Source organism: Tachypleus tridentatus, chromosome 12 (assembly GCF_004210375.1).
Source record: "Tachypleus tridentatus isolate NWPU-2018 chromosome 12, ASM421037v1, whole genome shotgun sequence".
In the NCBI taxonomy this organism is placed as follows: Eukaryota; Metazoa; Arthropoda; class Merostomata; order Xiphosura; family Limulidae; genus Tachypleus; species Tachypleus tridentatus.
The window spans coordinates 25,035,982-25,054,335 of NC_134836.1; the positions used below are offsets into that span (position 1 = coordinate 25,035,982).

The 18,354-nt window shown below is 38.5% G+C and overlaps 1 protein-coding gene across 1 annotated transcript; it reads left to right on the forward strand.

Annotated features, from left to right (window-relative positions):
- Positions 1-7,748: 7,748 nt before the first annotated feature.
- LOC143235597 (uncharacterized) lies at positions 7,749-8,180 on the forward strand. Its single transcript, XM_076473835.1, has one exon. It carries the CDS (start codon positions 7,749-7,751, stop codon positions 8,178-8,180), a length of 432 nt encoding a protein of 143 aa, XP_076329950.1.
- Positions 8,181-18,354: the final 10,174 nt, after the last annotated feature.

The window sequence follows — 18,354 nt, forward strand, 5'->3', positions numbered from 1 at the left end:
CTTTGATAATTACATTCCTCAAGCTATGAATACATGAGAAACCCTTTAAGAAATAAAACGGATACAGAATTTATTTTGATACATAAAAATAAACTATTATGAAAAGATCTTAACAGTTTACAATATCTTAGAAATCATCCATAAAATAAAGATAACAAACAAAAGATTTAAATGTTTGGAAATACATAATATCCTTAGTATTCGGATATACATATTTCTTGTAACAAAATTTGTTGGGATTTAAAGTGACAGAAGGCTAAGTGGCCCATCAGGGTTCTTGTACAATGGGACATCAACACCAAGTTGGTTGCAGCTCTTCATATTCATATACAATAAAGGTTTAAATGAAATTACGCTGCACACACCACTCTGTCAGGAAAACTATTCCACTAGTTTATAACTCTAACTGAAACTAATTTTTTAAAGAACAAAGCTGTACCTAAGGCCCCAGGGTTTTAACCCTATACCACAAAATAGTAAAATTTGTATTTTAACTTTCAAGTTCATTTATACAAAAATGTTGAGATATGGGTGTATTTTATTATGTTTTTGTCCATAATCTGGGTTCATCCTGAAGAAAGAGATGAACACAAACCATAATTTGTATTTACAGCAAACAGATTAAAAACAAGTATAATACAATATACTAGTGTAATTGTTTATTGTACACGTATCGTGTGGCCACAGATAGTTAAATTTCATTTTTTGAATATAAATCCTAACAATACCCGAGTTTTATGCTCATTCAAATGAATCCGGTTTGATCCAGATTGAGGAACGATCCGAAAACCCAATCATACAAATGTTCATCCTTATAAACTATTAGTTCTCTCATACACAGTACCTGAATATATGAGATAACGCATGCACTTATATATTTGAGTATTCTGTTATATTACCTTCATACATGTTATATGTCTTCACAATTTTGTTACGTTATAATTATGCCATCATTGTCAACCAAGCGCGTAAGATACCTATAAATAGATTCACTCCGAGGTTAGCAAAGAAAACGACAAATGGCGGGTAGCGCTGAATCTTTACAAATCTCAAGTCATTTTATTTTATAGATGCTTTAAAAAGAAAAAGAAAAGAACGCTCAAGGTACAAATTAAAATTCATAATACTGTGATCCCATTCTCCAAATCTATTAAAATTCCAGGTATCCATTTTAATTTTAAACTTACCTGGTCAACCCATATTAACATAATCGCATCACGTATCAGTCAACGTATCTCCTTCCTTCGAAGGATCAGCGGTATAAACAAAGGTTGTACCCCTCACACCATTATATTCATATATATATACATTAGACCCCTGGTCGAATATGGTTGATGCTGCTCTCTAACATGCCCTACTCTCTCTTTAAAAAATTACAAGCATTATGACACATGGCGATCAGGACTGCATTCCATTTACCATGCTACACTCCCCATTGTTACCTGGATAAAATATACGACATACCACCTATTAAAACACGTTTACGTCAACTAGCCACTATATTTTATTAAAAAAAAAAAAAAAAAAGCAGTAAACCGTAACTTGCTTACAGCCCAGTTCTCCGATTTTGTTCTCCTATTTACTAATGTCTTCTATCTAAATTTCGTATTGGTTATTATGTCTAATTATCTTTTTTGTTTACAGCCCAGGCACTAACCAGATATATTTTACAGCATCTAGTTAGTGAAAGTGGGTTTTTCTCGGGATACTCCCGTTTTCCTCCCACAGCTAAATTACCGGGTATTAGGATTTACAGATCCCTACCTTCACGTTGTTGTTTTTTCATATTTTGAAGTCAATGTTTAGCCTCTCGCAGGCCACCAACGGACCTTTGCCACCAGATTACAGCATAATCTCGTGAAATTTAAATCTTGTAGGTTTAGCTATTAATCACTAGCCCAGTTAAATTTAACTTCGCGTGTAGTGCGAAGAGAAGGTCTTTTCTGAGCGCCCTCGATTGCTTTGCATCTCTCTGAGATGCTAAGTGTTAAGTCAGAATACCTGCCACGATTTTTAGTTTTAGTACAGAAAAACGCTAGAAAAAGTAAACATCTCATTCGGCAACTCGCCTGTTAATATGAGCAAGCACATCACATCCCTGGCATCACATTCGACTCCAGATTAACGTGGAAAAAAACATGTCAACAATACACATTTATCCATCCAAAAACGCATTTCACATTTGTTGACCATAACTAGCAAGCACTTAAACTATTCACCTGAAACCATCATTCAAATATGTAAGACTTACATTCGCCCATTAATAGAATATGGGTGTCAAGTCGCATACAACATGTCTAACAACACACTACAGAAGATCCAAACAAAAGAAAATAAAATACTAAGAGGAGCAAACCGACTAGCAACATACGAGGGCTGTTCAAAAAATACGCGGACTGTTTGAATTGCGCTGCTCCAGTTGGTTCCAGGGGAATCCGCTTGGTGTCGCTAGGTTCGCACAGATCAGCTGATTACAACACCATTTCCCGATTGCAGATATCTTCATTTGTGTATTAGCTACGTGGTTTTAAGTGAAGTGCGATTTTTTCGTTTGGCGGATTTCAGAATGAATGACCTGAAGGAGTAACGACTTGCTGTGAAATTTTGTGTTAAACTTGGAAAATCTGCGACTGAAACTTTTGCTATGCTTAACACGGCTTACGGTGATGTTGCTATGAAGCGTACGGCATGTTTCAAGTGGCATGAACGTTTTAAGGATGGTCGACAGTTTATTGAAGATGATGAGCATCCTGGACGTCCTTCCACGTCAACTGACGACCCACACGTCGACAAAATCAACACCCTGGTGCGGGCAAATCGACGTCTGACTGTCAGGGAGCTTGCTGAAGAGTGTGGGATATCAGTTGGATCTTGTTACGAGATTTTGACCGAAAAAATTGAAGATGCACCGCGTTGCTGCGAAATTCAGCCCTCAGAACTCGTGAGTTTTTGGCCAAACACTCGATCACTGTTCTTCCCCACCCCCCCCCCTACTCACCTGACCTTGCTCCTTGCAATTTTTTCTTGTTCCTCAAACTCAAAAGACTCTTGAAAGGAAGAAGATTTGAGACGATTCCCGAGATTAAGGCAAATGCGACGAAGGAGCTGGAGGACATTACAAAAGAAGCGTACCAGGACTCTTTCAACAAGTGGAAACACCGTTGGGATAAGTGTGTGCGTTGGGGAGGAGAGTACTTTGAAGGGGTCCCAGACCTGTAACTTCTAAATAAAGTACATTTTGTTTTATGACGACAGTCCGCGTATTTTTTTAACAGACCTCGTACACACCTGTCAACTATGTACACAAAGTCAGTAATCTACCCACCCTTGGGAATAGGCTAACTGAAACAGCATACAAATATTACTTAAAGCAGAACAAAGAAACGAACTAACTGTGTCACTATACAAGTTAGCCAGCACTCCTACAAAATACATTTCACCAAACAATAAATTTCAACAATCACAAACCACTCAATAAAACACATTATTATAAATAAGGTGCATACATGTTTATGTTTATATATGTTTTTTCGTTTTTTCTTCTTTTTCTTTCTCTCTTTTTTATTTTCTTTAATTTTTCTTTCTTTCAGTCCTGGGCACAAGACAGGTAGAACATTTGGCGCCTGTCCTGTGAAACTGGGTTTTCTCGGGGCACTCCCGTTTTCCCCCACATCAAATTCTGAGGAACTTGGATTTATAGATCTCAGTCACTCCGTGGCCTTGATAATGGGACGTTCCACCGATTGATGTGAAGTTGGTCTGCGTCTTGCTTCTTTTCTGCTGGTGGGTTACGGACTAGTCCACTTCCTTTTTTGCCGCCTTTGTCTCGCTCTGCTTTCTCACCCGTCATTTTCATACTGCCTCACTCTACTTCATTACCTCAAACAAGTCAAATTAAAATGCAGGAAAACTCCCACGTACAGATAAATAAACTTCCATTAGCGGGACGAAGAGGAACCACAACGTTCTTGAACACTCCTGCTGGGGAGAGAATTCCTGACTTCTCTCTCTCAAAACTAACCCCCTGCCAAGGTTTCGTTTAGCATGGTCACAACCACGTGGGATTTCTTACAATAGACACTGAAGGCTTTGGAATTTGAATTAGGGACTTCCCACGTACCTGCTTGTCAAACTAGGTATTGATTTGTTTATCTTTTCGAAACTTTCAAAGATTGTCTTGATTTTTATAACGTAAGAGTTAGAAGCTATAAGACATTTAGTATAGGTCTTAATTCATTGTTTCTATCTTGCCACGATCCAGTGTTGAATTGATATGTCTGTCAAGCTGTAATTTCGTGCTCGTACCAGTAACAATATGACTTTTGTGTACAATTGTCTTCTATGGACCTGTAATTCGAATATGTGTGTGTATTTGCTAATATGAACTTTGGCGATGTCGCGAAACTTGTTATTTGTTGATTGTTACAGTTTCATAGCATGGAGGGTATGAATGTAGTTCGTCACATTAAATTCTATATAAACATCAGTGATTGTCTTGTGGGTTCATATGGGGCAACAATGAAACTCAGACGTCTTTAGGATTCGTCACAACTTGTGGTAACTGAGACACTCTTCAGATATAGAAAAACAGGAATTGCATGAGTGTGACCATCATGTCGACTGACGCGAATCCTACTCGAGCGACAGATATACAAGAACCAAGACAACTCCACATAGAGCCCACAGTGGATGTGATGGAGGAGATAGAACAAATCACAGAAAATCAAGAAAAGACTGTCGAAAGTGTGGAAATAAAACATCACAACACTCGAACCGGAGGTCTTAAGCATTCGCAATAGAGATTGCAACCCAACTTTGAAAATGAGAGCACTCAAAAAACAAGAGCACACAAAGAAGTTTTGGAAGCTACATCACAAGTATGTAAAGTTGTTAAAAAATGTGAAACCAAGCTAAAAGGTTTGTGTGAAATAACTACTATGCAACAGATGAAAACTGAACTGGAAACAGTTTAGAAAATTGACTGATCCCAATAAGATCCCAATCTTATAAGAAGCATTGACCAACTGCAAGCTGATAGAGATATCCTACATGGGATAATCCTGATGAGACTACCCTCCCATAATGACAAGCGACCCAAATCTCTTTGCTCTCGGGAATCAGTTTCATCTACATCATCAAGGAGCTCGACAAGAACCTCAATCACCATGAAGATGATGGAAGCAGCAGCCAATGCAGCTGCCAACAGAGACGAGCTGGAGGCAAGAGAGACCGAAATGAGGGAAGAAGATGAATTGAAAGCATTGGAGCTCGAGGAAACAAAGAGAAGAGCTGAAGCAGAATCCCAGATGAAAAAGAAAAGACAGGCATTGGAACATTGAAGAATTAAAAAATTACTTCACATGGAAGACGCCAGATATCAGGTGTATGTGGAAGAACTGAAAGCAACCGAGAGTAATTCCAAATTGTTCCCAACACAGACAACTATCAACATTTCTCCTATGGACACTGGGTCGAAAACAGTTGCATGTGTCATCCCTCTTGATTCAGCAAGCCAAAATATGGAACAGAATAACAATGAGAGAACACCAACAACTGCATCTGCACACACCTCAGAATTCTGCCTAGAACTGATGGACACCGTGAAACCACCTGAGGCATTGGCCACAACAGTCAGCCTCAGTTGTCTCCCATCTCCTGAACCCTCAGTATTCACAGGTGACCCACTCACCTATCATGACTGTAACATGGAATTCAAGTCGCTCATCAAAACAGAGAAGGTGAGCAATGCAGAGAAATACATTACCTCAATAGATATGTTGGTGGAGCAGCAAGAGATGCAATCAGTGGTTATGTCATGCTCAGCTCAGAGAATGCCTTTCAGCGAGCTAAGCCAGTCCTGAAAGATCGATACGGCAATCCAGATCACAGGAAGAGATGAAGAAGGACTCAGGAAATTCTCAGATTTCTTGAATCAGTGTAAAGCAGCCATGGCTGAAGTAAAAGGTCTGGACATCCTGAATGGCAGCAGAAAGAATCAGAAGCTCCAGGTTGGGTCATCACAAGAAGGCTGAAGATTGTGTAAAAAAATCACCGATCGTGAATACCCATCATTTCACCAGTTTGCGAAATTCATGATAAGTGAAGCAGAGATGGCCTGTAATCCCATCACCTCATTAGGATCTTTGAGGACCAATGGAGATCAGTCATCAAACCAAAGATGGAAACACACTATGGCTGCCAAGGTTTTTGCATCAACAACTGACACACCCAAAAGACAATGCAGAATGAAACATGCCTTTACTGTGGCGGTAAAGGTAAGGCGGAATTCAGAACTTTCTCCAACAAAGCCTTGTCCAAAAACGAGGACTACATTAAAAAATGGCCTATCTTATGGATGCCTCACGGTAGGACACTTAGCACGAAAATTCCCCCAGAAGCACATTTGCCAAAAATGCAACAAGAAACAACCACCAAGTCTTCACCACGAGACAACATGCAGCGAGACAAGGGAACCTAGGTTGGAGACAAATGAGACACTGGCAGAAGCCAAGTTAGGGAAGGAACTTAGAGTGCAGTGTGCTGTAAAGTTCTGATGTTCAGGAATAAATCTATCATCTGCTCAATGATTGTGCCTGTCTTTGTTACTAGCACACATGACCCAACCAGGGAACATCTTGTTTATGCACTCCTAAACATTCAGTCCAATACCACCTTCATTCTGAGAGACAAAGCAGACAGACTTGGAGCCCAAGCAGAATCAACAACTTTGAGACTCACAACGATGACGTCTAAAAACCAAAGGGTCAACTGCATCCGAGTCCAGAACCTGATGGTAGGTAGTTTGCACTCTTACACAAAGGTGTCTTTGCCAACTGCCTACTCCAGGAATTACATCCCTGTCGACGTGTCACATATTCCAACCCCCAAAATAGCTAGATCTTGGCCCCATCTTCGTGGAATATCACACAAAATTGCACTGCTGCAAGACTGTGAGATTGGCCTTTTGATTGGATACAACTGCCCACAAAGAACTTTATTACTGATGAAGGCAACCAGCCATTTGCCATAGAGATTGAATTGGGATGGAGCATTTTGGGGCACATAGACCTGGCAGAGGATTCAGGGGACATGATAGGAGTATCTCAAAAAATAGTTGTGAGAAAAATCCCAGAGGCATTTCAATGGCACATGGATGGAGCACCAACTATGAAGTCCACTGCATGTACAATACATCCACATGAGAAGAAATGTACACCCCTCTAGAAATCAACAGGACCCTCGAGCCATATTTCAATGATGTCCATGCAGAAAGAGATCAACTATTCTCACAGAACAACTTGAAAGTCAAGAAGATCATAGGCCAATCCATCCATCAAAATGAAGAAGGGTATTGTGAAATGCCTTTACCCTTCAAGGAGAGGCCTACACTTCCAAACAATAGAGCAATGGCATTGAATTGCCTGAACCATCTTCAGAGAAGGTTTTTAAAGGACTCGAGGTACCTCTCAGATTATGCTTCATTCATGAACAACATCCACAGCAGGGACACCAAGAGAGTTCCAGACCCAGAAATTCCTAAAAAAATGGCTTGATAAATTCCCCATCATGGAGTGTACCACCCAAAATAGCCAAGTAAGATTCGGATCGTCTTCGATTGTGCAGCGAAGTTTCAAGAACACTCACTATACAGCCATCTTTTCAAGGATTCAAATGTGATGAACAGCTTGTTGGGAATGCTCTGTTGATTCCGAGAAGAAATCATAGCCTTCACCTGTGACATTGAGAAAATGTTCCACCATTTTCAGGTCCAGAAAAAAGACGGAGATTTTTTTAGGTCCCTGTGGATTGAAGACTCGTCCAAGGATGTGGTGGACTACCAAATGAAGGTGAACCTCTTTGGAGTCGTGTCGTCACCTTCCTGTGCCATCTCAGGTCTCAGGTTTCTGGCATATGACAACATGGTAGAAAGCCTCCAGGCCACTTGCTTTATTCAAGAAGGCTTTTATGTGGATGATGGCCTAAAGAGCGTGAAAACTGATAGTGAAGCCATTCATTTAATAAAGGAGATCCAAACAATCTACATAAAGGAAAACATCCATGTGCACATTTTCTTATCTAACAAACAAGAAGTTCTGGACAGGGCACCAAAAACGGAAAACCTTTATTTGCCGGAGGAAGGGGACCCCATTGGAGAGTGTTGGGCATATAGTGGTATGTAGAATTTGATCTGTTTCAATTCTGAGTGACTTTCATGGATCGACCCTTGACACGACGAGGCGTCCTCTCTACAGTAGCCACTGTATATAACCCACTGGGGTTTCTCGTCCCATTTATTTTGATCGGGAAACAGATCCTGCAGCAAATGTGCAGAGATGCTGCCAGATGGGACGATCCTCTCAGCGACGACTTTCATCCAAGGTGGGAGCAGTGGATTTCCGAACTACATCATCTAACCCATGTTAAAATAAACTGTTGCTACAAGCCAGAAAACTTTGGCGAAGTCACTCGTAGTGAAATACATCACTTCTCAGATGTCAGCACCTCCAGGTATGGTCAGTGCTCGTACCTAAGGCTCATTGATGAACATGGAAACTCCACTTCTGATAGGAAGGGCGAGAGTGGCACTGCTGAAGCTCATCACCATCCCTAGACTAGAGCTCCAAGTAGCTGTGGTATCCACAAGAGTCAGCAAATTCCTCAAGCGAGTAATTCCTCAATGTAGAAGAGTACTTTTGGACTGATTCAAAGGTCGTGCTCGGCTACATCAACAATAGTATGCATCAATTTCACATATTCACGGTGAACTGAGTCCAAGCCATCAGAGGAGCTCGGTCCCTCAGCAATGGAGCTATGTTTGAACAGATCAAAATCCAGCCGATCATGCATCATACAGCTGCCATCTCCTCCATGATATACAAATACGTAGTCTGCTATTGCTTAAGGGGAGAGTGCCAAATGCATAAGATGGCAGACTTGCCAGAAGAAAGAAGAGGGTTAACTCTTCCCTTCCATTTCACCAGGTTTGACTGCTTTGGCCCATTCATTTTGAAGGAAGGTCATAAAGAATTAATGAAGTATGGTCTGATCTTCTCATGCATGGCATTATGTGCCGTCCACGTGGAGATGCTGGACGACATGAGCACCGACGCATTTATCAATAGTTTGCAGTGCTTCATTGCATTTAGGGGGAAATGAATTGACTATGCTCCGACTGAGAAAGCAACTTCACTGGAACCCATAGAGAATTTGCCAAACTCTTGGAAGAATGCGAGGAAGGCAAACTCCATAACTTTCTGATAAGCCATGGATGTGAATTTGTCCAGAACGTTCCCCAATCCAGCCACATGGATGGCATTTGGGAGAGACAGTTCTGCTCTATTTGAAGCATCCTTACAGATCTTCTTTACAACGCCGCTGGAAGACTTCACAGCTCGTCACTGCATGGTCACAGCCACGTGGGATTATTTACAATAAACACTGGAGGCTTTGGAATTTGAATTAGGGACTCCTCATGTACTTGCTTATCGAACGAGGTATTGATTTGTTTATCTTTTGGAAACTTTTAAAGATTGTCTTGATTTTGGAATGCATAAGATATTTAGTATAGGTCTTAGTTTATTGTTTCTATCTTGCCACGATCCAGTGTTGAATTGATATGTCTGTCAAGCTGTAATTTCGTGCTCGTACCAGTAACAATATGACTTTTGTGTACAATTGTCTTCTATGGACCTGTAATTCAAATATATGTGTGTATTTGCTTATATGAACTTTGGCGATATCGCTAAACTTGATAATTCTTGATCGTTACAGATTCACAGTGTGGATGGTATGAATGTAGTTCGTCACATTAAATTCCATTTAAACATCAATGATCGTCGTGTGGGTTAATATGGGGCAAGCCCGGCATAGTCAAGTGTGTTAAGGCGCCCGATTTGTAATCCGAGGGTAGCGGGTTCGAATCCCTGTCACACCAAACATGCTCGCCCTTTCAGCCGTGGGGGCGTTATAATGTGACGGTCAATCCCACTATTCGTTGGTGAAAGAGTAGCCCAAGAGTTGGCGGTGGGTGGTGATGACTAGCTGCCTTTCTTCTAGTCTTACACTGCTAAATTAAGGACGGCTAGCGCAGAAAGCTCTCGAGTAGCTTTGTGCGAAATTCAAAAAACAAACAAACAAACATATGGGACAACACAGCAAACTGGCTAGAGAAAAATGAAGAAACATAAATTATCTACCAATTCAGTATATTCCTCTTTCTAAACTACACCAAAATTAAATTTAACGTGAAAAATAAACTTCAAAATTAAGCTTAAACTGGAAAGACCTAAGTGAAAGCAAACATAAATTCTCTCGAAAGTTAAGGTCTACAAGTATTGAAATTACTGTAACTCTCGTCAAAAGATTTGTTAAAAAAATGGAATCGTTACGTCAGTTAAGGTGATAAGGTTCTCTTTGTAAGGGCAAACTGACTTTATACACAAAGCACAATGACATCATGTTTGCATACGCCAAATTCATCCACTGCAATCATAATGCAAGGGTGTAGTACCCTCTAGCCCAGGGGTAGGCAACTCCATGGCCACTGGCCACATGTGGCCAGCTGGAGTTTAAGAATCAACTTTTTCCACCATTTATTTTTTATCGCAAGTTTGGTAATCAGCAACTGCACTGCCTCACGTCATCGCTTATGTCGTGTACGCTTTATCAATGCCATAGACTCCGCCCATTTTGTAACGCCAGTCTGGTTTAGATGTTTGTTATCGCGTGTGCGTTGTTTTGCATGCGCTTGCAAACATACTTTTATTGTGCAACTTTCAAGTGTTTAATTATATTTTGTTTTTAATCCCATAATATGAATAAGTGGATAATTTAAAAACAAAAGAATCCAGATGATGGTGAACACTCGGAAGACAATTTAATTGGTTCTGGCATTACTGACGAAAAGAGAATGGGGATGGTGACTGGAAAAAACGTGAAACGAAAATTTAATGAAAGTTGAGAGTTGAAATTTGCAGTGGTTGAAGCAAATAATAAGCTTGTGTGTCATTTTTTGTAGCAAAGTTTTTAGGAATAATAAAGCATACAATCTTGAGCAACACTTTAACAATTTTCGCAACGAATTTGATGTGAAATTTCCAGTTGATAGCAAAAATCTTATGAATGAAATTAACCGTCTGAAAGGACTTCATGAACAAAAGGAAGGCGTAAAAGTATTTTATCATCGATAGAACTAGTTACGTTAGCTAGCTATAAAGTAACTTGGATTCTAGCTCAAAAAATCATTTTCTGATGCTGAACTAGCAAAAAAATATTGATTATGGGCATTGAAACTCTGTTAGAGAATTATGATTCAAAAATAAAAGATGATATTCTTCAAGAGGTAAATAATTTGCAATTAAGACGAAGAAAAATTGTCCCTCGAATGCTAGAGTTGGCAAAAAATATAGAAAATCAGTTGCTTGAACAACTTAAAGATTGTTTGTATTTTTTCTTGGCACTAGATGAGTCAATAGATGTTACTGACACTGCACAGTTGATATTTTGTGTTCGATATGTAACTTCAGATCTCAAGTGAGGGGAGAAATGTTTGGCCTTTGTGTATTACGAAATCGAACATGTGAAAAAAATATATTTCAAAAATTTCTTGAAATGTCAAAAAATTCAAACTGGATTTTTAAAAACTGATTTCTGTTACAAAAAACGGTGCTCCCGCCATGACTGCGGCGAAATTAGAATTTGTTTCTCTTTTGAAGCAGCATTTAATTAAAAATAATGTGAAGTACATGCTGCCATCTTTCCATTGTATTTTGCATCAGGAAAATTTATGTGCTTAGATGTCTAAAAGTGATGAAAAAATTAATGGACATTGTTGTAAAAATTGTGAATCAGAAATGGAAGCTCTCTCATCCATTGACAATTTGTTGAGTCTTTGAAGAAAAGCAGTGACTGTACTTTTGATGATCTTACTGATTTTGCAAATGTAAGATAATTAAGTAGAGGAAAAGTCTTGGAACGATTTACTTCCTTATTTCCTCACATAAAAGAGTATCTTGTTGAAAAGGTAAGACTGAAAATTTTCCTGAAATTGAAACTTTGTCATGTCAGTGTGATTTGCACTTTCTGTGCAACATGATGGCTCACTTTAATAATTTGAATACGAAGCTTCAGGGAAGAGGTAAAATAATAAGCGAGCAATCACAGTTTATTTATGAATTTCAGTTAAAGCTAAACCTCCTTGCAGAACAATTACAAAAGAATGATTTGACACATTTTGCAAAGTTGAATAGTTTTCTAGAAAATAATAAGGACTGATTTATCTGAAGCTAAAGATGATTCAATGTAAACTGGATCAAAAATCTATCTCAAAAATTTGAATCACGTTTTTCCGAATTAAAAAAAAAAGAAAAAGAAATTAATATTTGAATTTTTGCATGATCCATTTCAATTTGACTAAGGAAATTATATTTTTTTGGATAAGTCTTTGGATAAGACTGGATTTGAAGGCGAGATGGTTACCCTGCAAAGTATAGAATACATAAAAGGTAAACAAAAATATTCTATCAGAGAGATGGGGCTCGCTATTCTGATAAATGAGTCTTCCAAATTTAAAGATAGCAATTTTAAAATTATTTTCCATGTTTGGATCCACACGGGTATGTGAGTCAACATTTTCTACGCTAAAGTTTCTCAAGTCTAGATACAGATCTCGGCTTACTGACATAAATTTAGAGGCAGAGCTAAGATGCTCATCGAGCATAGATATGAAGCCAAACTTCACGAAACTCGTTGATTAAAACCCCCCATCAATTTTCACATTGAAGGTTAGTTTAAACGCAATTATTTTGATTAAACTAACATCTTTCAATGTTTTTTAATAGTGTGGCCAACGTTGTTTTCATTAGCCACAATTGTGGCCACTATGAAAAATAAGTACCCACCACTACTCTACCTGGTTCGACAGTATGTAATGTAAGACAAGAATTAGCTCAGTGGTTTATTGAAGCTACTTTGTACATCCAAAAACTGAACTTTAAAAAATTATAAATTTCCAAGAAATGAACATATTGACTAGGGAGAGGGTGATGATGCATATATTACATATCTTATTCTCCTATCTACAATAATAAATGGTTGTGCCTGTGTGTGTGACTCTCATAACTTTAGGAGGCAAAAAACCTAGAAATCTGAAAGTTTGTACTCATACTAAGTGGACCTCAAGGGTGTGCATCCGTGTTTTACTTATCCACATGTGTGCAAGCATGCAGATCTTTTTAATGAGGAATACTAGCGAAAAACCACATAGGAAAGAAGTGTGTCTGCCATAGTGAAAAGGAAAGGAGTCTAGACATACGAAAATTTTGCACTCATACTAAGTGGACTCTGTTGGTGTACACTTGTGCATCACCTATCCATAAACGCGTGCACGTATTTTTTACAAAGAAAGCTAACGATAAACCATATATAAAAGACCTAGAAACATGACATTTGCATATGTACTGAGTGGGCCACGAGGATATGCATCTCAGGTTTATTTCTTATTTACTTGTAAGTATAATGAGGTAAGCTAGAGAAAAAATATGACATGTAAATGAAATAGTTTCTTGTATTACATATAAAAACACTGATAGTCAGATAGACACGCATATCGTTGCGCGTATGCACATCTTTTTATGAGGCAAGCTAGAGAAAAAACGCATACAAATGAGTAGTTTATTATATTACATATAAAAAACACGAATAGTTAGACACACACGTGACACGCGCATGCACATGTTTTAGGAGGCAAGCTAGTGAAAATACACAAAGAAAATAACCTAGAAACCTAAAATGTTGCACACATACTAAATGGACCATTATAGTGTGCATCTTGGTATTATTACTTATCCAATCGCATGCATAATAAGGCAAGCTACAGAAAATACATATGGCAATGAAGTGATTCCTTATCTCACGTATATAAATCACTGATATAATCAAAGAGACACGCAAGTTATTGTGCGCATGCGTATCTTTTTGTGAGACAAGCTTGCAAGAAACCGTACAGAAAAGAAGTGTTAAATATTATTACTAAGGTTTTGATATATGTTAGATACTAATAAGTCAAGAATAATCAACAATATAAGTAGGAACATTTTGGTTTACCAACACTATCTTCTGGTTTGCTAAGTCAGTGAATATTATTTGTCTCAGTAAAGCTATACGAAGGCTATCTGCGCTAGCTGTCCCTACTTTAACAGTGTAAGACAAGAGGGAAGGCAGCTAGTCATCACCACCAACTGCCAACTCTTGGGCTACTCTTTTACCAATGAATAATGGGATTGACCGTCACATTATAACGCCCCCACGGCCTGAAAGGATAAGCATGTTTGGTATGACGGGAATTCGAACCCGCGACCCTCAGATTACGAATCGAACGCTTTAACCACCTGGCCATGCCGAGCCTCTACGAACAGAAAATCGTCTGATAGAAGGCAACATAAAAGAAGACGTCTTGCATTCAGGATGATGCTGCAAAAAGGAAGATTTAATCACACACATCGATGTAAGAATCTCTTTCCACCAGTTGGCTGAAGATGTTTGCAAAAACTGAAACAGAAAGGCTGCGATTCATTTGAACAAAACCAAAACAAACAAGCTCCGAGTTGAAGACTTGTGATCACTTACAGAATATTATGATCTATGTTGGAAACTGCCATCATTGGTCATATTGGTCCTCACTACACACATGTGAACACTCAGGATGACATGAAATGTGTGCGTAATTATGAACGCCCTGACCTGTTCATTTCATTTTCTTTCAACTAGGCCCGGTGAGAAGTATCAACTCAACTGATGCTCAGTCAAAACCTCCATAATCACCATGACTTGCAAGTAAAAATTTTTCCTTAAAAACCCAATTACCAAGGCCAAGATTTTTGGAGCTCCTCAGTGCTACAGGTACATCGTTAAATAGCAAAAACATGACCTGTTTCTTGTTCATATTCTGCTCTGGCTTCTAGAGGAGCTTAATGTGCACAATGTAGAAGACTTCACCAATGCTGAACTACCTAACCCAAACGTTGATCCATTGCTCTTCAACACAGTAAAAATACAGATGGTCCCTGTAGAAGAACCAATCTCAATTCAACATTCATGAAGGACAACAATTGTACAAAGAAGTACCCACGACAGCTAATGAAAGAGACACATGCTGGACAAAACAGCTATCCACCATATCACCAGAGGAAACCAAAAGATGGAAGATTCATAACATCCATCAAGGCTCATGGTTCAGAAATTGAAGTTGAGAATAAGTGGAATGTCTTGTATTGTTCATTCCTGTCTCGACTGTTTAATTCTCACATCACTCTTGAGCACTACAACTTTATGAAATGCGTCAAATATGTGTGTAAGTATGCTAACAAAGGATCTAACATGACTGTGTTTAGCCTGACAAGAGATGGGACCAGGCATGATGAGGTTAAACAATATTCATTTGGGCAATACATCAGCAGCAATGAAGCTATCTGGAGAATTCTCAACTTTCCAAATTCATGAATGACATTCTGCAAGGAATCATTTCGGTGTGAATCTTGAGAATGGCCAAAGAAAACGCACTTGATTGCGTCCAAATCCCACAAGACATTACTCTCACAGTTTTAAAAATTCTGCAAGGAAGATGAACAGGCTCAGACTCTGTTGTATTGTCAGGTACATACAGAATAAAACAGGATAAAATGTACCAGAGCATCCTAATATCAAAGCCAATGATGTACTTGCCTATGTGTACGTTGTTCATTTTAACAATTTTGAATGTTTTTCTTGCGTCTGCTTCTACATGAGATCAAGAGACTCTAATCATGGGACTTGCAAAGATAGGATGGCACTATCTGTTAAACTTACAAACAACCGCCAACCAGTAACACAGTGACATTTCTGACTGAAGGAAGCTCAGAGGAGTAAAGCACTTCCTACAAAAAAGTATCATTCTCAGAACAATGCATTTAAAACAGAGCATTATAGTGATGTTTTCCATCAATTTCACCATCTCATGGCTATTTTTACTTCTGTTTATCGATATTCCCTAGATGATGTATTGCAACCAAGTGTGTAGACAACCCCTCCACCATATTAAGGTTTATTCCCACTGTGTGTATGATCTCCTTCCAGTTACCATTTTCAATTCTTTCAATGTGCTCTGAAGTAGTGAGTTATTGATTTTTTTCTTGTAGCTTCTACAGAAAAAGTAACCATTTCAAAATATAATATACATATATCTTACTATAATGGATGTAACATGTATGTCAGTCTCTAGATATGTGACTAAAACTCCTTTACCATCTACTGAATGCCACTACAAACAAAAACCCATTCAAATTTCATACAATGAGCATTCATAATTTGTACAGTTAGGAAAATAACTATGATACGTGCAACAACCATTATGTTTAATAGAACTTTACGTGAGGGTTTGATTATGTCTTTATTGATGTAATGTTTAAATGTGATACCTAGAAACTAGAGTTCTTAAAAACTTATTTTTTCAATAAACAGTATGACTTTTACTATATAAAACATTAAAGTTTATATCAGTAAAATTTATTAAAATCTGAGCTCTGTATATTAAATCATTTTGGTGTAATAAATTGTGCATGACTAAAAAGCACAATCTGAACAATTTTGTCCATGCAGAACTTCCCAAAAAATCTTTCTTTTTTTCAGAAAATGTTCACTTTTTCTAAATTGTTTTACTGACAGGGGTGCAAGGGAATCATGAAAGTACCTGGCTTTGCTTAGATTATTAGGTTGAAAGATTCCAGATCAATATGTCAATATGTGTACGTTCTGAGCTCATTTTGCCATGGAAGAACAGTCAAAAATATTTCAAACATTTTACTTCCCAGAAGCATAAAGTTGTAAAGAAAGTACAGTAAATTTAAAACTGTTTATTACCAAAACCTTAAACTTTGCGTTAAATATTTCACATTTATATTTGATATCACAAATTTCTATCAAATTTTATCAGAATCTATTACATGTTTGTACTGTAACAACGCATCAGGATTGACAATATTGGTTGTTTTCCCATTTACTGCCAACTCTGGAGAATCTAACATAAAACTGGCAACGTGAAAAACATGGGCTTTACAGGATGGGAACAACTATCTTGAGTGATTGCCTCTCTGCCTTATTGATGCTCATGTCAAAGCAGAGTCAAATTCAGAACTGGAGGTGCTTAAGTTGAAATGGTAGGTCAAATGGAAAGATTAAAATGCGTGGAATGAAAACATCCTGACCTGCACCATGATCAATCATGGCTGTTGCCTCAACGATAGGTCAGCAGCTTTTAGACAATCAAATGTGTTACACTGCAGAGTGTTGGTGGGTCTATATTTCTAAGAAGAATTATGGGTGTACCAAATTTGAGTTTTAGATTGTGTGTTGGTACAGCTGGTGGTACCAGAGAACTGAGGGATTGTGTTGGGTAATTAACAGCCTAATTGGTGTCTGGAACAGTGTAAATTGACTTGTATTTTTGCAATTGTTTAAGTACCTGAAGAGAAACACTATTTGTTGTATCGACTGCATCATTCTTGGGTGGAATGATAAATGACATTTGGGAAACTTATTCTCTGAGCTATTGAAGTGCTGTGACTGTTTTACTAGTCTTTTTCATTGAGACCATTCTATGCAAATTCCCAGATGTCATTTCACCATTTTTTCAGTTGGCGTAGGCTTGCTACAAAGTCGCCAGCAGAAGCATTGTATGTTGGTCGTTAGGCTTAGTCACTGAATGTGGTTCCAGATTTATGAAACTTTGACAAGTGTCTGCAGTTTTTCTGCTTTAGAATGACTGAATAGCAACTTTCTCTGTGGATTCTTAGCAAAACATCGGGACTAAATCCTAGGAATATCAACTCACGTATATCTAATATTTTTGAACACATTTTAAGCTATTGTGGACTCTCTCACAAGGTTTGGCCCGGCATGACCAGGTGGGTTAAGGCGTTCGATTTGTAATCTGAAGGTCGCGGGTTCGAATATCCGTCGCACCAAACATGTTCGCCCTTTCAGACGTGGGGGCGTCATAATGTTACGGTCAATACAACTATTCCTTAGTAAAAGAGTATCCCAAAAGTTGGCGGTTGGTGGTGATGACTAGCTGCCTTCCCTCTAGTCTTACACTGCTAAATTAGGGACGGCTAGCACAGGTAGCCCACATGTAGCTTTGCACGAAATTAAAAGAAACCAAACTGTTAGCACAGAGACGGACCAGTCGAAGCACAGAGGTCTGAGAGACAGAATATCTGTGATTCCCTTTCCGTTGACAAACAAAAAATATTTTATAAAACGTATTCCGCACAAGGGGGTTCAGGGTACATTGGGTGCATTATAAGGGTAACGGCCACATCT

What these genes read in the sequence shown, in the direction of transcription:
- LOC143235597 (XM_076473835.1), top strand. Translation starts at nt 7,749, where the DNA reads ATGTTCCACCATTTTCAGGTCCAGAAAAAAGACGGAGATTTTTTTAGG.